At 44.0% G+C, this 27,671-nt stretch overlaps 1 protein-coding gene across 1 annotated transcript in view; it reads left to right on the forward strand.

Moving 5' to 3' along the window:
* Window positions 1-27,671, forward strand: part of VIPAS39 (VPS33B interacting protein, apical-basolateral polarity regulator, spe-39 homolog) — a 37,059-nt gene that overhangs the window by 1,840 nt on the left and 7,548 nt on the right. The window contains exons 2-16 of the mRNA XM_062181417.1: window positions 1,594-1,686; window positions 2,302-2,404; window positions 3,683-3,829; window positions 5,826-5,864; window positions 6,225-6,289; window positions 6,984-7,040; window positions 12,409-12,501; window positions 12,962-12,995; window positions 13,437-13,539; window positions 14,274-14,301; window positions 18,515-18,588; window positions 22,120-22,195; window positions 22,630-22,764; window positions 24,044-24,085; window positions 24,428-24,517. Of these exons, the coding sequence (XP_062037401.1) occupies window positions 1,594-1,686; window positions 2,302-2,404; window positions 3,683-3,829; window positions 5,826-5,864; window positions 6,225-6,289; window positions 6,984-7,040; window positions 12,409-12,501; window positions 12,962-12,995; window positions 13,437-13,539; window positions 14,274-14,301; window positions 18,515-18,588; window positions 22,120-22,195; window positions 22,630-22,764; window positions 24,044-24,085; window positions 24,428-24,517 (1,179 nt within the window). The remainder of the gene's footprint in view (window positions 1-1,593; window positions 1,687-2,301; window positions 2,405-3,682; window positions 3,830-5,825; window positions 5,865-6,224; window positions 6,290-6,983; window positions 7,041-12,408; window positions 12,502-12,961; window positions 12,996-13,436; window positions 13,540-14,273; window positions 14,302-18,514; window positions 18,589-22,119; window positions 22,196-22,629; window positions 22,765-24,043; window positions 24,086-24,427; window positions 24,518-27,671) is intronic.

The following is a 27,671-nucleotide window of genomic DNA, read 5'->3' on the forward strand; positions in this document are numbered from 1 at the left end:
CTGCACCCGCATGGGAGACCAGGAGAGGCACCTGGCTCCTGGCTTTGGATTGGCGAGATGCACCGGCCGCAGCGGCCATTGGAGGGTGAACCAACGGCAAAAAGGAAGACCTTTCTCTCTGTCTCTCTGTCTCTCACTATCCATTCTGCCTGTCAAAAAAAAAAAAAAAGAAAAAGAAAAGGGTTTAAAAGCTACATCTGGGTTCAGCAGAAATCATTTAGTGATGTCTGCCTTGGGAAGGGACCAGATAGAGAAGGTTTGGACCATACCTTTGCCAACCCCGTGTCCTCTGAGTTGAAAATAGCCAGGAAGAAAGAGCAGAGTGTAAGAGTCATCGAAAGCCTCAACAGGGCCACCTTGATGAGCTTTTACTGAGAAAGCTGCTGTTGAAATAAGAGGAAAAGCAAACCGATTGCTTTGGAGGTGACTTTTGGTGCTAGAAAGTTTTAGTACTTGGTTCTTGGCTCTGACTTACTTGGCATTGGTAGTTTAGTTTGTAATTCTAGGGCAAAACTTGTTTTTGCAGGGTGAAATCCAGTTTTAGAGTAGTTGTGAGAAAGACTTGTGGTCTTCTGACTGATTTCTTACATACTTTCTTTTCTTGGCTATGTTCTCATTTCTCATACTCTGGTCAGCAGTTGTTTAAAAAAATAATCATAATCTGAAGATAACAGCCATGATCATTCTTCTTTGAATGGCTTTGCTTTCGTTCTTTCAGGCACTTAAGAAGCACATGGGAGAGGTTGTTTGTCCATTTTATTCACAGAAGTATCCTCAAACCTAGAATGGCGCCTCTGAGATGGTACTCAGTAGATACATGCTGAATACATGAATGCACTTATTAATCTGTTTCTTTGTACCTGCAGCAATGTTTGTGACTTATTGTAATTTATTTATTTTGTATTTTATTTGAAAGAGAGACAGAGATATTCCTTCTGCCAGTTCACTCACCAAATGCCCACAACAGCCAGAGCTGGGCCAGGCCAAAATCAGGAGCCCAGAGTCAGTCTGGGTCTTTTATGTAGGTGTCAGGAACCCAAGTACCTGGGCCATCATCTGCAGCCTCCAGGGTGCACATTAGCAGGAGCTGGATAAGAAGTGGAAGACCCAGACTTGACTCAGGCACTCCCGTATGGACTGGGAGTGTGCCAAGTAGTGACGTAACCACTGCACCGAACACCTGTCTTCTTAATGGATTCTTACAGCATTTGCCTGCCTTGTACTGTTACCTTCATGTGCGTCTGTGCTGAGTACTTCAGCTCTGTTGTAGGGTCCTTCAGGAGATTAACTGTGTCTTGCACTTTTTTATATCCTTACAACACCTGAGAGAGTGCCGTGAACAAAGTAGGTGCTCTAGGAACAATGATTACTTCTGGGTGACTACAGGATCAAAAGTATGATTCGATCAGTTGGAGACCCAGGAGACTGATTTTTGTGGCTGGTTCAAGTATTTGCTTTATTGGCTTCTTTTCTAAATCCCTATTACCTTAGAGCAGTTAGTAGTGGAAGCTCTTGTGGGGGGGGGGGGTGTTATGAGTTGGTGTGTGTGTGTGAAGACAGAAAGGCCACGTATCCGTCTTCCTCTCATTTTAGATGAGTCGGACAAAGGGTGATGAGGAGGAGTACTGGAATAGCTCCAAGTTCAAGGCTTTCACTTTTGATGATGAAGATGATGAGCTTTCACAGGTAGGTTTCCACAAATAGTTGCTCAAGGTCACACCTCCTCCACAATGCCACTCTAAAATGACCTCTCCTTGCATCCAAGGAACCTGATTTTTGAACCTGTCCCCATTAGACTCAGAAATGTTTTGGGTAGAAAAACATGGAGAAAAAGCTTAGGAAAGAGCCAGGCAGATTGTAGAACCCGACTCTGCCTTTCCTGCTTTATCCTGTTGAGATGATCTATTCCTTTCATTTTTAAGAACCCCACGTTTTTTATTCATGTATTATTATTTTTTAAAGATGAACCCGGATGCAAGATTCATCTTTATTGGGTCTATTTTACAAGCAGAAAAGCAGACTCGTTTTTGGAGAGGTGAATGAATCTGCTCAGGTTTATACATCAAGTCATATGAGGAATATAGCGACGTGGCTTTGATTCCCCCAGCTCTTTTACTGCTAGACTGTAAAGATGGCTGAAAAGCTTTTTTTTGGCATCTGTGTGGTAGGGTAGACTCTAGATTGCAGAATGAAAGTGTGAAGTGTTGGTCATTTTCACATCCTCATTGCTCGGCCTCCTTGGTTGTTGGAGAAGTGGGAAGTGAAGACCGCCTGAGCGCCCTTCACTGTGTCCCTTTGTAGTTAAAGGAGTCCAAGCGGGCAGTGAACAGCCTTCGGGACTTCGTGGATGATGATGACGACGACGACCTGGAGCGAGTCAGCTGGAGCGGGGAGCCTGTGGGAAGTAAGTAGAAGAAGCCTAGGAGGGCGTTGCTCTGTAGAGTCCTTGTTACCAAGGAAGGCTCCAGTAGTTGTCTCCTGAACACTGGTCAGGAAAGGGAAGGAGTGTACGTCTGGAAATGTAACCCCAGAGAAGGTCATCGGAGAAGTGCAGCAGTGGTTCCCATGTGGCTCTGGGGGTCTGCTGTCATAGCACTGATTCTTTTTTTTTTTTTTTAAGATTTATTTATTTGAAAAATAATACCTATAGGAATATATCTATATTTTTTAAAGATTTATTTATTTATTTATTTGAAAGGCAGAGTGACAGAGATGGAGAGACAGAGATCTTTCATCTCCTGGTTAACTCCCCAAATGTCCTCAAGAGCCAGGGATGGTGCAGGACAAAGCCAAGTGGCAGGAACTCAAGTACTTGGGCCATCATTTGCTGCCTCTTAGATGCATTAGCAGGAAGGTGATCTGATGCGCTAAGTAGTCAGGACTCAGAACTGGCGCTCCGATCTGGGATGCAGGCATCCCAAATGGCAGCTTAAACTGTAGCGGGTAAAGCTACAACACCCATGCAGGAAATGTTTGTTACCCCTGTTTTACATAGCAGTAGCACACTTTATACTTTGCTGTTTTTATGTGATAATATAGCTTATCAGAATTTAAACAAATTTCTTATTTTTTTTGTAGCAGCGTGGTGTTATACTGTATGAATTTACAACAGTTTATTTAACCAGTGCACAGTGGATGAACTTTAGATCATTTCCAGTCTTGTCTTTTCTATGATCCTATTCTATAGCCTTGAATTCTGACCGTGTATGTAAACAAAAGATCAATTTTTAGAGTGGAATTACTGGCATAGCATATTTATATCTGAACTAGGTAGATACTAGCCAGTTGCCTTCCACAGAGTAGTACTCCCACCAGCAGTGTAGGAAGTTTCCGAGTTCTCACAGGCTTGATGATGCGTGTATTAGGAAGGTTTTGGATCTTTGCCTGTATTATCAGAGACCAGTGGTATCTCGTTGCACTTTGAATTTGTAATACTGTTGCTGGAGTAAGATTGAGCATCTGTTCATATGTTTAAAGCCATTTGAATTTCCTTTGCTGTGATCCATTTACTCACATCTCTGCCTTTTTTTCTGTTGATTAGCATATTTGATTCTTTTCTCTCTGCCCATGGTGGCCAAAGCATTAGGGCCTCTGGAGAAAAGCTTTGAGAATGTATTGAGTGTTGGCTGTCAAAGATTTGTTTGCTATGAGGATTACTGATTTAGTTCTTACTATCCCGCAGGTATCTCATGGTCCATCAGAGAGACTGCTGGTAATAGTGGGTCTACCCATGAGGGCCGTGAACAGCTGAAGAGCCGAAACAGCTTCTCCTCCTGTGCACAGCTGCCCAAACCTGCTTCCACCTACTCCTTGAGTAGCTTTTTTAGAGGTAAAGTGTAATGGTTAAAAGAAAAAGAGAGTCCTCTTTTCCTTTTTTTTTTTTTTTTAAAGATTTATTTATTTGAAAGAGTGACAGAGAGAGAGGGAGAGACAGAGAGAGATTTTCCATCTACTGTTTCACTCCGCAAATGGCTGCAATGACTGCTCGGCCTGGCCAAAGTTGGCAGTCTCTTCCAGGTCTCTCATGTGGGTAGCAGGGGCCCAGGGATTTGGGCCATCTTTTGCTTTCCCAGGTGCATGAGCAGAGAACTGGATTGGAAGTGGAGCAGTCAGGACTCAAACCTTTAACAGCTTTAACCTGCTGTGCCACAGCACCGCCTCCCCCCCACCCCCTTTTCCTTTTTAAAGAAAAATGCTCATTTACTCTGGAAGAAAAAGATTACTGGAGGATAAAGAATTATCGTTAGAGTTGGCAGCTAGGTATTAGGAATGGAAGCACTGAGAGAAATTCAGGAAAATTGGACAGGATTTCTAGAGCATGATGAATATAACTGACATAGAGCTTTTGTCAGGTATTAAAGAAATTGCCTGGATCAGAGTTCCTCCTTACTCCTGTACATTGTTGGGAACCCTTATGCATTGCTGATGAGATTACAAAATGGTTTAGCCACTCTGAAAGATAGGATAGCATGTTTTCACAAAAATTAAACTTGGATATGATCCAACAGTTCCACTTCTAGGTGTATACCAGAAAGAATTGAAAACAGTGACCTTTTTTTTTTTCTTTGTTTCAAAGCTTTATTTATTTGTAAGAGTCGGGGGGGAGGGTGAGGGTAGGACAGATATCTTCTGCTCCCTGGTTTACTCCCCAAATGGCCTCAATGGCCAGGACAATTAAAAATTTTTCTCTTGGGGCCGGTGCCGTAGCTCACTTGGTTAATTCTCTGCCTGTGGCACCGGCATCCCATGTGGGCGCTGGTTCTAGTCCCGGTTGCTCCTCTTCCAGTCCAGCTCTCTGCTGTGGTCTGGGAGTGCAGTGGAGGATGGCCCAAGTGCTTGGGCCCTGCACCCACGTGGGAGACCAGGAAGAAGCACCTGGCTCCTGTCTTCGGATCAGCGCAGTGCTGGCCGTGGTGGCCATTTGGGGGGTGAACCAACGGAAGGAAGACCTTTCTCTCTTTCTCTCTCACTGTCTATAACTCTACCTGTCAAATAAATTAAAAAACACTTTTTTCTCTAGGGAGTGGTTGTTGTGGTGCAGCAGATTAAAGTGCAGTTTGGGATGCCTACATTCCATGTTGGAGTTCCTAGGATCAGGTGCTGCCTCTACTTGCAATCCAGTTTCTTGCTGGCATGTGTCCTGGGAGGCAGCAGATGATGACCTGGGTACCTGGGTCCTTGCTACCCAAATGCAAGACTGGGTGGAGTTCCTGGCTTTGGCCTGGCCCAGCCCTGACTATTGTTGGCATTTGGGGAGTGAATCATTGGATAAAAGATCTCTCTCTGTGTCACTTTACCTTTCAAATAAATACATAAATCTTTTTTAAGATTTTTATTTATTTATTTGACAGGTAGAATTACAGAGAGAGAGAGACAGAGAGAAAGGTCTTCCTTCCATTGGTCCACTCCCCAAATGGCTGCTACGGCTGGTGCTACACCGATCCAAAGCCAGGAGCCAGGTGCTTCTTCCTGGTCTCCCATGTGGGTGCAGGGGCCCAAGCACTTGGGCCATCCTCCACTGCCTTCCCGGGCCACAGCGGAGAGCTGGACTGGAAGAGGAGCAACCGGGACTAGAACCCAGTGCCCATATGGGATGCGGGCGCCACAGGCAGAGGGTTCACCTAGTGCGCCACCGCTCTGGCCCCTAAATACATAAATCTTTAAAAGTATTTTAATGGCACTTCATATTTCTGAAGTTGAATAAAAGCTTATTTAAGCCTTAAGTTCTCTTATTGCATAGTAAAATTCTATAAACACTGTGTCCTTAACCAAGTGCTGATGGCTCTGGCAACTGTTCACCTCTGTCTTATGTTCTTTACCTTTAGGTAGAACTAGACCTGGAAGTTTCCAGTCCCTTTCTGATGGTAAGTATTGAACACTCTTCTCTCAGTTGTTATGGTTAATGTTACAGGTCTGGGCTACAGCCTAGAGAGGCATGAGGATAGATGACTAGATGAACTGTCTTCTGAATCCACCATCATTAGTAAAGAAAACTTCTGGTGCTAAATGAAGAGTTAGAAATCATTCTGGCTACAGGGGCAAGGAATTACTTCTAGGGATGCCATCTTTGGGGAAGAACTGAAATCTGCATTTGACCCTAAAGATACCTTGGGAGACCACAAGTTAAAAAAATGAAGTGAGTTAGAGGGGATCTCCAGGGAAAAAGAACGACAGGGAACAGGACTCACGGTGGCCCTCAGAAGCAGCTGTCTGTTGTTTTCCAGCTCTGTCGGACACACCTGCAAAAAGCTATGCTCCAGAGCTGGGGAGACCCAAAGGAGAGTACCGGGTGAGTTGTAACTTGGGCTGGTGTGATGCTTTACAAGATAGAACGTGTCTTGACATGCATTGCCTTGCTGGATCTTCCTAACTCTTTGAGCAGCTGTCCTCTTTTATGGATAAGAAAACCAGGTTTCTAAATGTGAAGGGTTGCCTGTGGTCTTATGCTTGGGAGGGTAGAACTTGAACTCAGAAACTATTTTCTAATTCAATCCTAGTATACTCTTCTTACCCATGATGCTACCTTTTGAAGCCTGTAATTTGCAACTCAGTGATCATTTCTACAATCTGAAAGCTTGGTGGAGCTCAAATTCCCATGAAGCATTTTAAAAAATTAACTCATAAGAAACTACATTCTAAAATCAGAAAAGGAACATGTCTCACACTTCTGTCTTCTGTTGGCCAAAGGCTTTAGTTATTAGGGTCTCAAAATATGACTCTAAGTATGTCTAGAGTTTAGAATCTTAAACCAGTAGGTATAGGTCACTGGTTTTGTCGATTGATTCATCCCTCTTTGATCTGTCTCCTGCCTGTGTTGCTCCTGGTATAGTCCCTTCAGTAACTCAAAACAGGAGCATCCCAGGTCTTCATTTCTCTTCCCCTCTCACTAAATACGTCTCCCATGGGGCCCAAGACCGTGACTCTGAGGGGAGGAGCTGGTGCACTATTAACTTGCTGAGATTCATGTGTTGCTCATATTCCAGGATTACAGCAATGACTGGAGCCCTAGTGATACAGTGCGACGCCTCCGGAAGGGAAAGGTAAGGCCACTGGAGAAAGAATTCTTGTGGGTTCTTTGGGAAACTTGTACCCACGTAAAACATTTCTTGAGTTCTCTCCTCAGTTTCTATTTGTTAAATCAGGTGACTTTCAGAGGAAAATAAATTCTCTGAAGTTGAAAGCTTCAAGATTTCTGACTCTCCAAAGCTTATGTTTCTTAGATGGGATAGTGAGGAAGTAGTGATGGATGAGAGTGAAAAGTACATTAAAGAGTGGAAGCAGGGTTGAGGCTTTGGCCTAGTGGGTTAGATGTCCTTGTCCCACGTTGAAATACCTGTGTTCAGTGCCAGTCTCCAGCTCCCAACTCCAATTTCCTGCTAATGCAGATCTTAGGAAACAGTGGTAATGGCTCAATTGATTGGGTTCTTGTTACCCACAAGGGAGAACTGGTTTGGGTTAATTGCTCCCCAGCTTCGGTCCTCTACTCCAGGCTGTTGCAGACATTTGGGCAGTGAGCTAGCAGATGGGAGCTCTCTCTCTCTCTCTCTCTACCTCTAAAATAATTTTTTTTTAAAAAGAGAGAGAAATCTTGTGTTTAGGTCTGTGATCCATTGTGAGTTTATTTTTTATATGGTTTGAGGTTCATTTTTCTCCCCATATAGATCTCCATTTTTCCAACACTATTTATTTATTTATTTATTTATTTATTTATTTATTTTTTGACAGGCAGAGTGGACAGTGAGAGAGAGACAGAGAGAAAGGTCTTCCTTTGCCGTTGGTTCACCCTCCAATGGCCGCCGCGGTAGGCGTGCTGCGGCCGGCGCACCGTGCTGATCCGATGGCAGGAGCCAGGTGCTTTTTTCCTGGTCTCCCATGGGGTACAGGGCCCAAGGACTTGGGCCATCCTCCACTGCACTCCCTGGCCACAGCAGAGAGCTGGCCTGGAAGAGGGGCAACCGGGACAGAATCCGGTGCTCCGACCGGGACTAGAACCCGGTGTGCCGGTGCCACAAGACAGAGGATTAGCCTAGTGAGCCGCGGCGCCGGCCCCAACACTATTTATTGAAAAGGCTATCCTTTCCCCACTGAATTATCTTGGTTCCTTTCTTGAAAATCAGTTGACCATGTCTGTGTAGGTCTATTTCTGGACTGTGTTCTGGTTCATCAATTTACTTGTCTATCCTTATGCCAATACCACAGTTTTCGTTGTTATAGCTTGGTAGTCAATCTTGAAAGCAGATAACTTCAATTTTGTTGAAGCTTTCCTTCAACTTTGTCCTTTTCCAAATTTGATTTGACTAGATCCTTCAAATATATATATATACATATATATACACATATTATATATATATATACGTATGTATATATTTATTATAAAGATTATGAAGATTTATTACGTGGAAATAAAAAGCATGGACCATAAAAGAGAAAGTTGATAAATATTTATATTTTAAAATATATATATATATGTATATATCTTTTTAAAGTTAGAGGTACACAGAGAGAGAGAGAGTGAGAGAGAGGTCTTCTATCCACTGGTTCACTTCCCAAATGGCTGCAATGGCCAGGGCTGGGCCAGGCCAAAGCCAGGAGCTAGGAGCTTCTTCCGGGTCTCCCAGATGGGTGGAGGGCCCAAATACTTAAGCCATCTTCCACTGCTTTCCCAGGCACATTAGCAGGGAGCTGGATCAGAAGTGGAACAGCTGGGACTAGAACCGCTGTTCATGTCAGATGCAGGCGCTATAGGTGGTGGCTTTACCTGCTATGTCACAGCACCGGCTCCAAGATCCTTTATGTTTCAGTATAGCTTTTAGTAGCTGCTAATCAGGATCTGTAAGAGAGCTGCTTGATTTTGATTGGAATTGTTGTTGGAACCTATAAATCAACTTTAAGAGACTTGATATCATAATAATTAAGGATCAAATGAATCATAGATCTAAATACAAATAAATACTAAAGCTATAAAACTTATAGAAGGAAATATAGGTGAAAATCTTTGTGACCTTAGGTTAGGCAAAGATTTATTACCTAGGAAACAAAAAGCATGGACCATAATAGAGAAAGTTGATAAAATGGACTTCATTATATGTAAAACTTTTGTTCGTTGAAAGCATTATTAAAAAACATGAAAAACTACCAGTGATAAGATAGATAATCCATTAAAAAAATTGGCACAAAAATCCAGCGTTGTGTCACAGCAGTCAAACTACTGTTTGCGACACCAGCATTCCCACACTGGAGTGTTGGTTCGAGCCCTGGCCTTTCCGTTTATGATCTAGCTTCCTGCTGATGTGCCTGGGAAGGCAGGGGAAGATGGCCCAAGTATTTCTCTCCATCTGTCTCTGTCTCGTCTCTCTGTTGCTCTGCCTTTCAAATAAATAAAATCTTTTTTTTTTTTCTTTTTAAAGATTTATTTATTTGAAAGGCAGAATTATATAGAGAGAAGGAGACAGACTGGTTTACTTACTTACTGCTGGTTTACTTCTCGAATGGTTGCATCTGCTTTGGCTGCCCCAGGCCAAAGCTAGGAGCCAGGAGCTTCTAGGTCCATTCAGTTTCTTCTAGGACCTAGACCTTCTTATAGATCTCCCACATTTGCCTAGGGACTTGGGCCATCTTCTGCTACTTTCCCAGGCACATTAGCAGGGAGCTAGCTTGGAAGTGGCACAGCTGGGACTCAAACCGGCACCCATATGAGGTGCCAGCACTATAGGCTGTGGCTTAACCTGCTATACCACAGCACCGGCCTCCAAATAAATAAATCATTAGCAAAAAAATTGGCACAGCACCAGCATAGTTGGTAAAGCTGCAGTCTGTGATGCCAGTGTCCTGTATGGGTGCTGATTTGTGTCTTGGAAGGGAAAAGCAGTAGAAGATGGCCAAAGTGTTTAGGCCATTACCACCTATATGGGAGACCTGGATAAAGCCCCTGGCTTCGGCTTCTACCTGGCCCAGCCTTGGCTGTTGGAACGGTTTGAGGAGTGAACTGGTGGATGAAATATCTCTCATTTCACCTCTCCCTCTCTGACTTTGAAATAAATAAATTTTTAAAAATTTGGCACAAGATTTGAGCAGATATACCACAAAAGAAATACACAATTGCCAAAAGCACTTGAGCAGATGGTCAGCATTACAGTTATCAAGAATGGAAACCATGAGCTATCAGTGTATTGCCACTAGAATAGCTAAATTTAGGGTCCAGCGCCGTGGCTTGGTGGGTTAAGCCATTATCTGCAGTGCTGACATCCCATATGGGTGCTAGTTCAAGTCTCTGCTGCTCCACTTGCAATCCAGCTCCCTGTTAACGCACCTGGGAAAGCAGTGGAAGATGGCCCAAATGCTTGGGCCCCTGCACCAACGTGGGAGACCTGGAAGAAACCTCTGGCTCTTGGCTTCACATCAGCCCAGCTCAGTCCATTGCAACCATTTGGGGAATGAGCCAGCAGATGGAAGATCTCTCCTTCTCTCTGTCTCTCTGTAACTGCCTTTCAAATAAATAAATATATTTTTTTAAAAGCTAGATTTAGAAAAAGGGATCATACAAGTGTTGGGAGCATGTGAAGTAACTAGAGTCTCATACACTGCTGATGGGAATGTAAATGGTAAAACTACTTTGGAAAATAGTCTGGCAGCTTCTTATAAAGGTAAACATATACTTACCATGCAACCCAGCAGTTTCACTCCTTGATACTTGTAGCCCAAGATAAATTAAAACCTGTGTCCATACAGAGACTTATATACAAATGTTCATAGCAGCTTTATTCATAAAAACCCCAAAAATGGAAACCAGCCAAATGTCCATCAGTTAAGTGTATAAATAAACTGTAACATATCCGTATAATGGGAAACAGCTAGACAATAAGAGCAAACTACTGATACCACAACACATGGTTTCATTTCAGAAATTTATGAAATGCAGGGCCAGCACTGTGGCGTAGCAGGTAAAGCTGCTGCCTGCAGTGCCGGCATCCCATATGGGCGCCAGTTCAAGACCCAGCTGCTCTTCTGATCCAGCTCTCTGCTATGGCCTGGGGAAGCAGTGGAAGATGGCCCAAGTCCTTGGGCCCCCGCCCCCCGTGTGGGAGACCTGGAAGAAGCTCCTGGCTTCAGTTTGTTGCAGCTCTAGCCATTACAGCCTACTGTGGAGTGAACCAGAGGATGGAAGCTCGCTCTCATTCTTTCTCTCTCTGCCTCTCCTCTCTCTGTGTAACTCTGACTTTGAAATAAATCTTTAAAAAAAAAAAAAATGAAAAGCTAAGTAAAGAGAGTGAATATTTTATGATTTTGTTTTATTTATTTTTTTAGAAGATTAATTTATATTTTATTTTATTTATTTATTTTTTTGACAGGCAGAGTGGATAGTGAGAGAGAGAGACAGAGAAAGGTCTTCCTTTTTGCCGTTGGTTCACCCTCCAATGGTCACTGCGGCCAGCGCATCGTGCTGATCCGAAGCCAGGAGCCAGGTGCTTCTCCTGGTCTCCCATGCGGGTGCAGGGCCCAAGGACTTGGCCATCCTCCACTGCCTTCCCGGGTCATAGCAGAGAGCTGGCCTGGAAGAGGGGCAACCAGGATAGAATCCGGCACCCCAACCGGGACTAGAACCCGGTGTGCCGGCACTGCAAGGCGGAGGATTAGCCTGTTAAGCCATGGCGCCGGCTGTAATTTATATTTTTGAAAGGCAGAGTTTGAGAGAGATCTTTTATCCGTTGTTTCACTTCCCAAATGGCTGCAACAGCTGGAGCTGGGTCAGTTCAAAGTCAGGAGCCAGGAGCTTCTTCCAGGTCTCCCACATAAGTACAGGGGCCCAAGTACTTGGGCCATCTCTGCTGTTTTCCCAGCTGCATTAGCAGGGAGCTGGATTGGAAGTGGAGCAGCTGGGACTTGGATACAGCACCTATATGGGATGCTGGCACTGTATGCAGCAGCTTTACCTGTTACGTCACAGCACCGGCCACAGTGTGATTTTATTTTTATGAAATTTTAGAAAGAGCAAAACTAGTAAACTGATGAGTAGTTGTCAGGAGAGTGTTAATGTCAAAGTGGACAAGGGAACTTTCTGGGGTGATGGACACGTTGTCTGTTTTGTTAGTGGTTATGTGAGTGTATATACTTGTCAAAACTCACTGAAGTATTCACTTAGATAGGATAGTAGGTTTTATTGCTCTTATTCACAAAAGAGCAAGTGATCTCTCTTCATTTATGTTGTCAAAACTTGAGGACATTAGCATCTTGTGAGGCTGAACTAAGAGTGGTGGCAAGGTACTGTTTCACAGGATACTGGAGACTATGGTGGAAGCATAAAGGGGCTGTTCTTGAAGCAATCACTTTTCATTGTTGCCCATTCTTCACTGTCCAGTGACAGATAACAGAAAACCGTCTCCTACACAGTGGTGTGTTTGTCTCTGCCAGGTCTGCTCTCTGGAAAGATTCCGCTCCTTACAAGACAAGCTGCAACTTCTGGAAGAGGCAGTAAGCGTGCACGATGGAAACGTCATCACTGCAGTAAGTTGGGTCATTTCAGTTGTTGGAGTTTGTTCTCATTCATTTCTGAAAATCCAATCAAAGTAGACATTAACATTTTGGTTTAAACATCAAGTACGTGATCCTATTTCCCCTTGATGTGTAAGGTTTTCAGTAATCCGTTCTCCAGGGCTCATCTGCTGGGAGATGCACTGTGTGTGGAACTCTTGATTATAACCAAGAAACAGAAGATTGGCTACTCCATGTTATAAATAAAAATATCTGAGGGAGGCAGGCTGTGAGGACAGCTTCTCTGAGGGAAGTGTCTCTGTGGATTCCCAAGACCAACTCAGTTCTGGGTGTCCATTGCCTGTCCTTCCATCACACAGAGCTGTCGTCTCTGCTTACAGAGATTCCTAGTGCGTTGTTGGCCTGTTTCTAGATTTGGGTAGAGACCTTTGTGTTTGTAAGCTTGCACATTCTTTGTTCTCTTTTCCTCTAGGTTCTGATTTTCCTGAAGAGGACTCTGAGCAAAGGTGAGCACAGTTTCCAGGAAACCTTCCTCAGCAAGGTGTCGCGATATCAGGAGAGAACGGCATGTGGCCTTTGTGATGACGTTCACCAGGATCAGGCGTCCCAGAGGCAGTGGAGGTGGCCTGGGACTTCACATCGCTGAAGGCATCCTTTGGGATGATGAACACAGTAACAAAGTCCCCTCTATTTAGTGGACACAGAGATGGCTGTGTGTGTTGGTTTAGGTAACTCAAAGGCCATGCTAACAGTCTGCTGTTTGCATTGGTAACTCAAAAGCGTCTAAGACCATAGAGTTGCTGGGGACTGAAACGAAGGGGTAAACATTCTTAGCTGGCCCTAGGCTTTGAAGAGATTGTGCATGTCTTATGTGAGTGGGGAGGCCAATTTCGCATTTGACTGACAGGCATTAATCTTTCTCTCCCTAACTTCTTCCTGCTTGGCAGAGATCCTCTTCCGAGAGCTTGAGGTGCGACAGGTAGCCCTGAGACATCTCATTCACTACCTGAAGGAAATAGGGGATCAAAAGCTGCTTTTAGACCTCTTGAGGTAAGAGCTGATTGTCTGGTCTATAATGTTATCAAGTACTTCTTTTAAAGTACTCTAGGGACACAAAAAAATAAAAGACACTGTCCCTTTCTGAAACAGTTAGAAGACAAGATATTGAAGTGTGGTAGGATAACTGACAATAAACCACAGCCTGTGACAAAGTGACAATGTGATAGAGCAGTTAAGAACCAGGCCCTGGAGTCAGACATACCTGGGTTGAATACTACCTCTTGGTTTGTAGAGTGACCTTAATTAAGCAAGTTACCACACTTTGGGGGATACAGAACACACTGTAGTATATACATGAAAAGAATAAAGTGCAACACAGAAAATCTAAGATTGTATTGACAGAGGAGAGTGCTCTAATATTTCAAAATTTTGAGTCCAGGTGTATGAAGAGTCTTCAGAAAGTTAATGAAAAGTCTGTATGATAAAAGAACTGTGCATGGACTGCAAAGATATTTTGCACAAAATAAACTTTTAATTCCGTTTTCCGTGAACTCTCGTGTTAGTACCCTGCAGTGCCTTCTTTTCCTTACTTCCTTCAGTTAGAGAAAAGCAGGAATAGTGATAGTGATCCACCATGTGGTGGTAGAGGAGAAGGGCTTATTTTATGTAGAGAGGGAAATGAGTGAACTGTGCGTCTCCTACAGCAATCACCCTATTTTTGTGAGGTTATGCTGCCACCTCACAAAACAGATAAAAACGCCCTGCTCCCTTCTGCTTTTTCCCAGGTTCCTAGATAGAACAGAAGAACTTGCGGTAAGTGTGGCCTTCATTTCAGTTGGGGACCTATGTAACAGAAATCTAAGCCAAAACCCAGCCTCTGAGATCCCTGACTCAGGCAGGCTTTTGTAGTTACCAGCAAGTTAGGATGCTCTCATCCCATATCAGAGTGCCTGATTTTGATGACCAGCTCTCACTAATGATTCCAGCTTCCTGGTAACACAGGTCCTAGGAGGCAGCAATGATGGCTCAAGGAATTGGGTTCCTGCCACCTAAGTGGGAGACCTGGAATTCAGCTCACAGCTTCTGGCTTTGGCCTTGGCCCAGTCCCAGCTGTTAAGGGCATTTGGGGAGTGAACCAATAGATGTGATCTTCATTTTTCTGTTTATTTGTCTCTGTCTGCCTCTCACAAGAGAAAAAAATTAAGATCCCAGACTGATTGAAGTATTTTCTTTCTTTTGATATTAATTATATCTAGATGAGAAAGGCATTTGGGAAACCTGAAAATTTGAGATGGTATATTTTCTTCTTGTATGTTCTTTTGGTTGGGTTTATGAGTTATTTTTTTAAATAAGTTAACTAAAACTGGCCTGATCAATTTATAATTTGTTTTTTAGTCGCATACAAGTCCTGGTTTTGAAGGAGCTTTTGGGTATTGGCTTCTAATATGAAAGAAAATATTGAAAGCTAAGAAGATAAGAAACTTGGCCGGTGCCGCGGCTCAATAGGCTAATCCTCCGCCTGCAGCACCAGCACCACAGGTTCTAGTCCCGGTCAGGGTGCCGGATTCTGTCCCGATTGTTCCTCTTCCAGTCCAGCTCTCTGCTGTGGCCTGGGAGGGCAATGGAGGATGGCCCAAGTGCTTGGGCCCTGCACCCGCATGGGAGACCAGGAGGAAGCACCTGGCTCCTGGCTTCGGATCAGCGCGGTACACCGGCCGCAGCACACCAGCTGCTGAGGCCATTGGGGGGTGAACCAACGGAAAAAAGAAGACCTTTCTCTCTGTCTCTCTCTCTCACTGTCTAACTCTGCCTGGCAAAAAAAAAAAAAAGAAGAAGAAGAAGATAAGAAACCAAACATAAGTCAGGAAGAAACCAGATGTAGGTCGAGCTGGTGATGCACCCACGGTACATTTTGACCTATGGCTCAATGGCCAAGGATTAAAATTGTTTTTTGGCAAATTTTCACCAACATCTGAACTCCTAGAATACAAAAATAAATCTGAAGCTTTACCAAAAACTTAATGGTATTATGAAAGTTGTAGCAGTTCCATTTTTAAAGTTTTGACGTTATAAGAATAAGAATGTCTTGGCATTACCCATGGCAGGATTATTCCTTTAGTGCCTGTTTTGTACATTTTGATTTATTGATGCATATGTTCAGCTGGCACATTTAATAATGTTGTTAACCTTTGCATAGCAGAATTCAGGAAAATGTTTTGTAATAATGTTTTCTAGAAGGAACTCATTTTTTAAAACTTTTCTTCGTATTCAGTTTGAACTGAAGATGATTTATCGGCCGGTGCCGTGACTTAACAGGCTAATCCTCTGCCTTGTGGCGCTGGCACACCGGGTTCTAGTCCCGGTTGGGGTGCCGGATTCTATCCCGGTTGCCCCTCTTCCAGGCCAGCTCTCTGCTATGGCCCGGGAAGGCAGTGGAGGATGGCCCAAGTGCTTGGGCCCTGCACCCGCATGGGAGACCAGGAGGAAGCACCTGGCTCCTGGCTTCGGATCAGCATGATGCGCTGGCCGCGGTGGCCATTGGAGGGTGAACCAACGGCAAAAAGGAAGACCTTTCTCTCTGTCTCTCTATCTCACTATCCACTCTGTCTGTCAAATAATAATAATAATAATAAAAAAGAAGATGTTTTATCATGCATATTATTGTATATAAACTTGGAGTTTGCCAACTTTGTAAATTTTGGAAATGGCAAAGCTGATGTTTTTATTTTTATTTTTTATTTTTTACAGATTTATTTATTTGCTGGAGTGACAGAGAGGTACAGAGGGAGAGACAGAGAGAAAGAGATCTTTTATTCACTGGTTCACTCTCCACCTCGCTGAAACAGCTAGGTTTTGGCCAGACTGAAGCCAGGGCCATGATCTTCTTCCTGGTCTCACACGTTGGTAGTTGGGTCATAAGTACTTGGGCTGTCACCCACTGCTTTCCTAGGCACATTAGCAGAAAGTGGGATCAGTAATGAAGGCACTCAGGGCCGGTGCTGTGGCATAGTAGACCAGGCCTCTGCCTGCAGCACTGGCATCCCATATGGGTGCAGGTTCAAGTCCTGGCTGCTCCACTTCCAATCCAGCTCTCTGCTATGGCTTGAGAAAGCAATGGAAGATGGCCCAAGTTCTTGGGCCTCTGTACCTACATGGGAGACCTGGAAGAAGCTCCTGGCTCCCAGCTGTTATGGCCATTTGGGGAGTGAACCAGCAGATGGAAGACCTTTCTCTCTGTCTCTCCTCCTCTCTCTCTGACCCTGCCTCTCAAATAACTAAATAAAAAATCTTTAATAAAAAAAAAAAGAAATTAAGGCACTTCATATGGGATGCTGCTGTCACAAGCAGTAGCTTAACCTGCTGTGCCACAATGCCAACCTCTCTGTTTTTAATTTGTCCTCATAAATATGATTTTCCCAATAGAACTTTTTATTGAATTGAATAACAAAAAGTTAACTATAGGCCGGCGTCGTGGCTTAACAGGCTAATCCTCCGCCTTGCAGTGCCGGCACACCGGGTTCTAGTCCCGGTTGGGGTGCCGGATTCTATCCTGGTTGCCCCTCTTCCAGGCCAGCTCTCTGCTGTGGCCCGGGAAGGCAGTGGAGGATGGCCCAAGTCCTTGGGCCCTGCACCCGCATGGGAGACCAGGAGAAGCACCTGGCTCCTGGCTTCGGATCAGCACGGTGCGCCGGCCGCGGCGGCCATTGGAGGGTGAACCAACGGCAAAAAGGAAGACCTTTCTCTCTGTCTCTCTCTCTCACTATCCACTCTGCCTGTCTCAAAAAAAAAAAAAAAAAAAAAAAGAAAAAGAAAAAGAAAAAGTTAACTATAACTTTAACTGCACCTCTTAAAGGTTAACTTTTTAAATATTAGAAATGATTAACTGTACCTCTGTATTTAAGATTTATTTTATTTATTTGAAAGAGTCACAGAGAGAGAGGGAGAGACACAGAGAGAGAAATCTTCCATCCACTGGTTCATTCCCCAAATAGCTGCAATGGCTGGAGCTGGGCCAGGGCAAAGCCAGGAGCCAAGAGTTTATTTCAGGTCTCCCACATAGGTACAGGGGCCCAAGGATCTGGGCTATACTCTGCTGCTTCCCCAGGTACATTAGCAGGGAGCTAGATCGGAAGTGGAGCATCTGGGATTCGAACTGGTGCCCATATGGGATGCTGGTTTTGCAGGCAGCTTTACTCGCTAAGCCACAACAGGGCCCCTAACTATACCTCTTAAAGGTTAACTTTTTAAATATTAGGAATGATTACATAGCAGATATTTTGCAAAGATTAAGTTATATCACTTCTGTTATTCTTATATTATCATTTTTTTATATTCATCTGAAAGTATATATTGTCTTTTCTAAAGCTATTTGTCTAATATTAATATTAACCTGTTTCTTTTCTGTTTTATCTGTTTATCAACCTATTTAATTTTTCATATCTTTATTTTTCTCTCTCAATTTTTAGAGTGTTTTAGTAATTAATATATAAAATTACAGCTTTCGCAATCATCACTAATTATTACATCATTTAACTTTTGTAGTGAATGGACATACTTCAGGGTGTTTTTTAGAATTTCATGATAGAAATCACATAAAGAAGTTTTTCACTGAGTTACATATAGAGCCTTTAGTATTTGCAGTGAGCAGTGAATCAGAATGGTAGACCCTGTTCTTGTTACTGATAATGTTCATTGTTAAATAGTTTCGTGATTATACTAGGCACCACACCACAATGCTGACCCCCAGAACTTCTTATAGTGATGGAATATTCTATATTTGTGCCGGTGTAGTAGTCACTAAGGACCTGAATTTTTAGTTTAAATTAAACAGCCAAAAAAATGGTTACCATACTGGATAGTGCAGCGACAGATAAACTTACTATGGCTTTGAATCACTCTGTACTCCCCCAGCACACATAAACATCCACACCCAGAGGGAATCTCTGATAACATGGGAAGTCTGCTTACTCAACTACCTCTCTCTCAAGGAGACAAAAGAGCTCAAAGCCCTTCTCTTTTCTTATAGCTATCCCATTATCGAGAGCATTTGAACATTCAGGACCCTGAGAAACGAAAAGAGTTTTTGAAGACCTGCATTGGGTAAGTATGGGGCAGAGTTCTAAGTATGAACACCTTTGTGTAGAAGGAATGAAGAGAATGTATTAGAAGTTAAAATGGATAGATGGAAGGGAAAGGCAGGTAATGAATCAGTCACAGAGTCTCATCTGCTGGTTCCCAGACACTAGCCTCCAACACAAAGTTTCACTGACTGGTGGTAAACTGAGAAAATAAAGACAGTGCAGGGAATTTTCTATTCTTCTCCTCCCCCCCTTTTTTTTTTTAAAGATTTATTTATCTATTTGAGAGGGAGAGGGAGAGGGAGGTCTTCCATCTACTGGTTCACTCCCAAGATGGCTGCAATGGCCAGAGCTGCACCAGTCCAAATCCAGGAGCCAGGATCTTCTTCCAGGTCTCCCATGTGGGTGCAGGGGCCCAAGGATTTGGGCCATCTACTGTTTTCCCAGGCCGTAGCAGAGAGCTGGATCGGAAGTGGAGCAGCTGGGACTCGAACTGGCACCTGTATGGGATGCCAGCACTGTAGGCGATGTCCTCACCTGCTACGCCACAGCGCCGGCTCCTCTCCTTTTTTAAGGCAGAGTTGCAGAGAGAGAAAGAGAATCTCCAGTCCATTAGTTACTACCCAAATGGCTGCAATGGCCGGATTTGGGCTTATCAGGAGCTAGGAGCTTCATTCAGGTCTCCCATATGAGAGTAGGGGGCCCAAGTACTTGAGCTATCTTCTGCTCTCTTCCCAGGCACATTAAGAGGGAGCTGGATAGGAAGTGGAGCAACTGGGACTCGAACCAGTGCCCATACAGAATGCTGGTGCCGCAGGTTTACCCACCATGCCACAGTGCTGGTCCCAGGTTTTTTATTCTAAAGCTAAATTTGGGGCCAGTGCTGTGGCGTAGCGGGTAAAGCCATCACCTCCAGCGCTGGCATCCATATGGGCACCAGTTTGAGTCCCAGCTGTTCCACTTCTGATCCAGCTCTTTGCTAGGGCGTAGGAAAGCAGTGGAAAATGGCCCAAGTCCTTGGGGCTCTGCACCTGCGTGGGAAACCCAGAAGAAGCTCCTGGCTCCTGGCTTCAGATCAGCTCAGCTCCGGCTGTTGCAGCCACTTGGGGAGTGAAGCAGTGGATGGAAGACCTCTCTCTGTCTCTGCCTCTTCTCTCTCTGTGTAACTCTGCCTTTCAAATAAATAAATAAATCTTTTGGGGAAAAAAAAGCTAAATGTATTTAATTTTAAAGATTATCTTGTATTCCAGGATTTTGTCCATACATCTCTATTTGGTTTTAAAATGGATTGTAATTTTTTAAGATGACTTTATGTAATACAATAAATAGTTGGCTGCACTGTATGCATTGAAACTCCAAAGTCCAAGAATCACTAATCCAGTACAAACTTTCATCTAGAATATAAATTATTTTCTTTTAAAGATTTATTTATTTGAAAGGCAGAATTACAGAAAGAGAGAGAGAGAGGGAAAGACAGAGACCTTCCATCCTCTGATTCACTCCCCAAATGGCTGTAATGGTCAGGGCTGGGCCAGGCCTAAGCCAGGAGCCTGGAACTCTGTGTGGGTTTCCCACATGGGTGCAGTGACCCAAGTACTTGGGCCATCTTCCCCTTCTTTCCCAGGCATGTTAGCAGAGAGCTGGATTGGAAGTGATGCAGCCATGATTGCAGCTGGCACCCATAAGGGATCACAACAGGTTGAGGCTTAACATGCTATGCCACAACACTAGCCCAGATTCTTGTAAAAACCAGCCCTGTGTATTACTACTCCTGTGATGGGACACTCGCTTACTTTTAGAAGTAGCCCATCTTATTGCTGGACAACCTTCATTATTAGAAAGTGCTTCCTGGCTGGCGCTGTGGCTCAATAGGCTAATCCTCTGCCTGCGGCACTGGCACACCGGGTTCTAGTCCCGGTTGGGGTGCCGGATTCTGTCCCGATTGCCCCTCTTCCAGGCCAGCTCTCTGCTGTGGCCCAGGAGTGCAGTGGAGGATGGCCCAAGTGCTTGGGCCCTGCACCCCATGGGAGACCAGGAGAAACACCTGGCTCCTGGCTTTGGATCAGCATGGTGCGCTGGCCGCAGTGGCCATTGGAGGGTGAACCAACGGTAAAGGAAGACCTTTCTCTCTGTCTCTCTCTCTCACTGTCCTCTCTGCCTGTTTAAAAAAAAAAAAAAAAAGTGCTTCCTTATGTTAAGCTGAAACTTGGTATCTTAACATAGTTAAGGGCAGGTGTAGAATCAACCCATTAGTCCTTTCCTCTCCATATTCAGTGTTCACAGTTGTTTGAGCCATTCTTTATGTGACATGATTTCTAGGCTTCACAATTAGAAATTTTGCTTATTTCAGTGAAAATCTTTATTTTAATGTTACCAATACTGAGCTATGTCATGTGGCCTCTGGAAAACAAAGAAAAGAACTACAGTAGTAGAATAACCTAAACCTGTTAACTCCCTTATCTCTTCTAAAAATTCACTGTGGCTAATAGTTAGCTGGGATATTTTAGTTGAATTTTACAGTTCTTCCTAGAGTGAATGGAGTAGAGTAATAAGGCAGAATTTTCTAAAGGATAGATCTATGAACTGAGAGTTTAAAATCTGGGGCTGGTGCTCTGGTGTGGCAGGTTAACGCCTTGGCCTGAAGTGCCGGCATCCCATATGGGCGCTGGTTCAAGGTCCGGCTGCTTCACTTCTGATCCAGCTCTCTGCTATGGCCTGGGAAAACAGTAGAGGATGGCCCAAGTCCTTGGGCCCCTGCACCCACATGGGAGACCCAGAGGAAGTTCCTGGCTCCTGGCTTCGGATAGGCGCAGCTCTGGCCGTTGCAGCCATCTGGGGAGTGAACCAGCGGATGTTAGACCTATGTCTCTCTCTCTCTCTCTCTCTCTCTCTCTCTCTCTCTCTCTCTCTCTCTCTGCCTCTCCTCTCTCTATGTAACTCTGACTTTCAAATTAATAAATACATCTTTAAAAAAAAATCTGGGTTCTACTTCTGGCCTTAACCCACTGACTTATTATCCCTTGACTTCTTCATGTGTAGTATTGACATTAGCATAGATCTTTGGCAGTCTACACGTGTACCCCCATGCCGTGTAATTTAGTTTACCTTTATTACTCTGCAATAAAAAAATGCCTGACAAGTGTACATGCCCATGAAGCCGAGTTAAATAGTTACCCAAACCACAGAATTTCACTGGGATGTGGATGATGGGCAGTTGGATAGTTACGAGCTTTGTGACTCATTCATCAAACGAGTTAAACTCCCACTACCCCCATATGAGAGGATTCATATTTATTCTGCAGCAAAATCACTAATGAATGTATATATTTTGTGGACTTTCAGGATTCCTCTTGAATTGGCAAAATACAAAACTCAAGATCTATTCTATTTTGTGCTTGCTTTCTCTGCCTTTATGGGATCCTCTAATGGCAAATTGAGATTAGACTTTCATAGCACTGAGAACTTCTTATGCTTATGGTGGTGATTTAGTTTAATTAGATGTGTTTCCTCTTTGAATTGAAAAAGAGGTACTAACCTGCTGACCCTCTACCAGTTTGCCATTTTCAGCAGAAGATTCTGCACACATTCAAGACCATTATACACTCCTGGAACGTCAGATCATCATTGAGGTTAGACTCTTCACCCCTGTTTTCTGCTTCAGTGTTGGGGCTCAGGGCTCAGCCTCTGAGACACATCTGTGTTCCACACATATATGTCATTTGTTGTTTCAGTCTCTAAAACCTTTCAATTTCTTTCTCTGCAACAATAGTCCCCTTCCTCCATTGGTCCTAGGCATCCTTTTCCTTCTTACCTGCTGTTAACTTGGGAATATTTCCTCTTCCTCCCAAATTCCCATATCATCATCACTTCTCTAGTCAACTTGGATCCATGACCATTTTATGGATTTTAAACTCCCCTGGGGCATCCTAGGTCATTTCTTTCCTTTCTCTTTTGCTTCATGCCTAGAGTGGGAAACATGACTGCTGTAGTATAAAAGGTTTTTCTCTGGCCTCTCCTCTGTGGATATTTATATTTTCTTTTCTCTTGGCTCACTCCACCATAGGCAAATGACCGACATCTAGAATCAGCAGGACAGACTGAAATCTTCCGAAAGCACCCCCGCAAGGCTTCCATCCTCAACATGCCGCTGGTGACGACGCTCTTCTACTCCTGCTTCTATCACTACGCAGAGGCGGAGGTACAGGCACGGGATGCAGGGAAGACCGTGCAGACGCTCACTGTACAAGAACCGAGTTCAAATCCAGTATTTTGGTTTACTGTAATAACAATGGATATATATATAGTTCTCAGAAATCCACCTAGCTTTTCTGGCCCTCAGCAGCCAGGAGCCAAGAGGAAATATAACTTGTAAGAATTTGTGTGGGTTCCAGTGAGTTGACATGCTAGTATAACACATTTTACCTCTGGTCCTGGAAGCAGTCTTTGTTTAAAAGTCCCTGATTTCAGATGGATTGGCTTGGCAGAGAGAGGAGCAGCAGTGGTGTCAGGTAGCTGTGGATGCTTTTTTTTTTTTTTTAATTAGAGAGAGAGATCTTCTATCCATTGGTACACTCCCCAAATGGCCACAATGGCCAGGGCCAGGCCAGGCAGGGGCCAGGAGCTTCTTCTACGTGGAGCCAGGGTCTCCTACGTGGGTACAGGGTCCCATACACTTGGGCCAACCTCCATTGCCTTCCCAGGTGCATCAGCAGGAAGCTGGATTGGAAGTGGAGCAGCCGGGACTCCAGCCTGTTGGGGTGCACAGCGAGAGGAGAATCAGGACATGGGAACTCTTTGGCAAAGTGCCGCCAGGCCAACTCAGCATCTTTTCTGTATTGATAAGGATTACAACAGCCTACTGTACAGTGCATGTACATCTTCATGTAACTCTAAGGTTTTTCTGAAGCCTATTTAGAAAGATATACTAGATAAGCATGTCTGGGAAAGCAGCTGTGTGTCCTGGTGAAGCCAGCGTTCCCTCAAAAGCTCAATGCTCCTCTGCTCAGCAGGCCATAAGCTATCCTTAAGCAGTGCCTGCAGTCACACTCGGTGTTCTGGGAAGAAATTATCTTCACTAGGAGTGCATTGGCAAAAATCTTATTCTCCACACCAGGAGGCACTCATATGGGATGCCAGCACTGCAGAGGCACAGCCCCCTAAGTCACAGTGCCAGCCCCTGTGGATACATTTAAAACAAATCTGTTTTTTTAAAAAGACATTTGGATTTAAGCATAACAGGTAGTGATTTCCCCTTATTGGGATTAGCAGAAAACATACCATATTTATGAATCCAATTCTGAGTAAACTTGACTGTAGTGATACCTGATAAGATCTATGGAGATTTTCTCTTAATTTTTGGGTTTAAATGGTTGCAGAGTGACATGTAAAAGTCTGTGTCATGGAAAAGAAACGTGTGGGATTGGGTGGGAGGTGGGAAAGTCAGCATCACTAACGTTCCTTTTTCACTTGCATTCTAGGGGACATTCAGCAGTCCCATCAACCTAAAGAAGACATTTAAGGTAGATATAAACTGGTCAGTGTTTTATAAGTTTTATAAATTGGTCAGTATTTTATAAAAGTATGGAGTAAATGTTGCTTTGTCTCTCTGTAACAATAAATCCTTTGATAGTCAAGGTTATAAGTAGAAAGGAATGAGTTTGTGAGAAGTGAGAGAAGACAGTAAATGAATGGTCTGTAGCAGTGCTGGACTTGGAATTAGGGATTATTGATGACCTGAGAAATTTCTTGATTTTAAGGGGCAGAATCAATACCAGGGAATATTTATGCCCGTCTTTAAAATTTCTCAAGCACCTTTACACATTTCTAATTCCTTTTAATTTCTCTGGATCTCTGCCCTCTAGATCCCAGACAAACAGTATGTCCTGACAGCTCTGGCTGCTCGTGCCAAGCTCCGAGCCTGGCATGATGTAGACGCCCTCTTCACCACAAAGGTGGGTGTGCTGGAACTGCTGGTGCTGTTCAAATCTTGGGAGACGAAAGGGTCCTCAGACCACGCTATAAGTGCTACTTACTTGTCTCCATGTTTCCTTACACTTCTTATGTTCCAAACTTTCAAACTTACAGAAAAGTTGAAAGAATATTATAATAAACATTCTTAGTCTTTACCCACTTCACTAATTTATTAACATTTTTGCTGTATTAGCTTTCTCTTTTGCTATACACATACATTTTTTTCTGACTCATTTTAAAGTAAATTTCAGACGCCAGAATAATTTTCCTTTAAATACTTGACTGTTTATCTCCTTCATAAGCACAGTGTTGTCACTATATTTTTTAGCAATAGGACAGTACAATGATATTAGCATGTATAGTCCAGATTTAGTGCTTTATAGCTTTTTTTGTATTTATTTCCTATTAGGATCCAATCAGGGATTTTTACATTGCATTTGTTGTCATGTCTCTGCTAGTTTACATTATTTTTAAAAATAATTATTTATTTGAAAAGCAGAGTAACAGAGAGATCTTCTGTCTACTGGTTCACTTCCCAAATGGCCACAATGGCTGGGGCTAGGCTGAGCCAAAGCCAGGAGCCCAAAACTTCATCTGGATCTCCCACGTGGCTGGCAAGGGCCCAAGTATGTGGGTCTGCCTTCTCAGGCTTATTAGCAGGCCGCTGGATCAGAGGCAACAGAGCCCAAACTTGAACTGGTGCGCCGATGTGGGATGTCAGCATCGCAGGTTAACAGCTTAACCCATTGCACCACAATGCAGAGTGAAAGAGTGAGTGTCTGTCTGCTGGTACACTCCCAAAATGCTCACAACGATCCCCTGGCAAGGACCCAACACTAGGATATAGGATCTCAGTCTGGGTCTCCCTCGTGGGTGGCAGGGATCCAATCACTACTGCCTCTCTGAATATGCCTTAGTAGGAAGCTGGATTCAGGAGCCACATCCTGGAATCAAACCCAGGCACTTCATTGTGGGATGCCAGCATCTTGTTTCACATTAAGATTTATTGTTTGAAAGGCAGAGCATCAGCAAGTGAGGGAGAAACAGAGATCTCCCATCAACTAGTTCACTCCCTGAATACATATAACAGCCAGGGCTGAGCCAGGCCAAAGCCAGGAGGCTGGAGGGTCTCCCACATGGGTGCAGGGGCCCAAGCACTTGGACCTTTATCTGCTGCCTTCCCAGGCGCATTAGCATGAACGTGGATGGGAAGCAGAGCTGGAATTCAACCAGCAACTCCTTCCTAGCGGCAGCTGAAGCTGCTGAGCAACAGCACCTGCTCTTTAACTCATTGTTTTTAAAGATTTATTTTTATTTATGTGAAAGAATTACAGAGAGATACAACACTGCTGGTTTACTTTCCAGTGGCTGCAACAGCGGGGGCTGTGCCAGGCTGAAGCCAGGAGCCCACAGCTTCTTCCGGGTCTCACATGGTTGCAGAGGTCCAACCACTTGGGCCATCTTCCGCTTCTTTCCCAGGTGCATTAGCAGAGAACTCGATCAGAAGTGGGGCAGCCAGGTCTTGAACCAGCACCCACAAAGGATGCCAACTTTGCAGGTGGTGACTTAACCCATTATGCTACAATGCAGGCCCTCCTCAACTAATTTTTAACAAGAGAACATAATGGGGAAAGAATAGTGTCTTCAATAAATGGTGCTAGGGAGACTGGATATCCACATGCAGAAGAATGAAACTGCACTCTTTTTTTTTTTTTTTTTTTTTGACAAGCAGAGTGATAGAGAGAGACAGAGAGAAAGGTCTTTCTTTTTGCCGTTGGTTCACCCTCCAATGGCCGCTGCGGCCAGCGCATCTCGCTGATCCAAAGCCAGGAGCCAGGTGCTTCTCCTGGTCTCCCATGTGGGTACAGGGCCCAAGGACTTGGGCCATCCTCCACTGCACTCCCTGGCCACAGCAGAGAGCTGGCCTGGAAGAGGGGCAACCGGGATAGAATCTGGCGCCCCAACCGGGACTAGAACCCGGTGTGCTGGCGCCGCAAGGCGGAGGATTAGCCTGTTAAGCCACGGCGCCGGCCCAAACTGCACTCTTAGACCATACACAGAGATCAACTCAAAGTGGTTAACCTACACCGGAGACCTGAATCATAAAACTCCTGGAAGAAAATATGGAGGAAAACTCCATGATATTGACTTTGTCAATAACTTTTTAGATATCACACCAAAAACTCAGACTACAAAAGCAGGACAGTCTAAATGAGAAGGCAGCCTAAAGATTGGGAGAAAATATTTGTAAATCATACATCTGATAAGAGATTAATAACCAAAATTTATAAAGAACCCACACAACTCAATAGCAGAAAGACAAATAACCTGATTTGAAAAGTGGCAAAGGACCCAAATAGATTTTTCTCCAAGGAAGACAAAAATGGTCAACAGATACATGAAAAAGTGCCCAGCATTAATCTGGGAAATGTAGATCATAATCACAATGATCTATCACTTCACCTGTCAGGATCACTACTATCAAAAGACAGGCAGGGGCCACATAGTGGCGCAGCACGTTAACGCCCTGGCCTGAATTGCCAGCATCCCATATGGGCGCCAGTTTGAGATCTGGCTGCTCCACTTCCAATCCAGCTCTCTGCTATGGCCTGGGAAAGCAGTACAAGATGGCCCAAGTCCTTGGGCCCCTGCACCCACATGGGAAACCTGAAAAAACTCCTAGCTCTTGGCTTCAGATCAGCACAGCTCCTGCTGTTGCGGCCAATTGGGGAGTGAACCAGTGGATGGAAGACCTCTCTCTCTCTCTCTCTCTGCCTCTTCTCTCTCTGTGTAACTCTGACTTTCAAATAAATAAAATAAATCTTTAAAAAAAAAAAAGGCAGTAACAGGTGCTGGTGAGGGTGTGAAGAGGGAACCCTTGTACTGTTGGTGGGAATGTGGACTGGAAAACAGTGGGAAATTTCCTAAAAAAGTAAAAAATAGACTGCCATGTGATCCAGCAATCACTCTTCTGAGTCCATATGCAAAGGAAATAAAATTAGCCACTTGTAAAGATTGTGACATAATTCATAACAGCCAAGATATGTAAATAAGCTAAGTATCCACCAATGAATAAATAAGCAGTGGTATATACACAATGGAATATTATTGAATGCTGCAAACATAAGGAGATCT

The sequence above is a fragment of the Lepus europaeus genome, chromosome 22 (assembly GCF_033115175.1).
Source record: "Lepus europaeus isolate LE1 chromosome 22, mLepTim1.pri, whole genome shotgun sequence".
Taxonomy (NCBI): domain Eukaryota; kingdom Metazoa; phylum Chordata; class Mammalia; order Lagomorpha; family Leporidae; genus Lepus; species Lepus europaeus.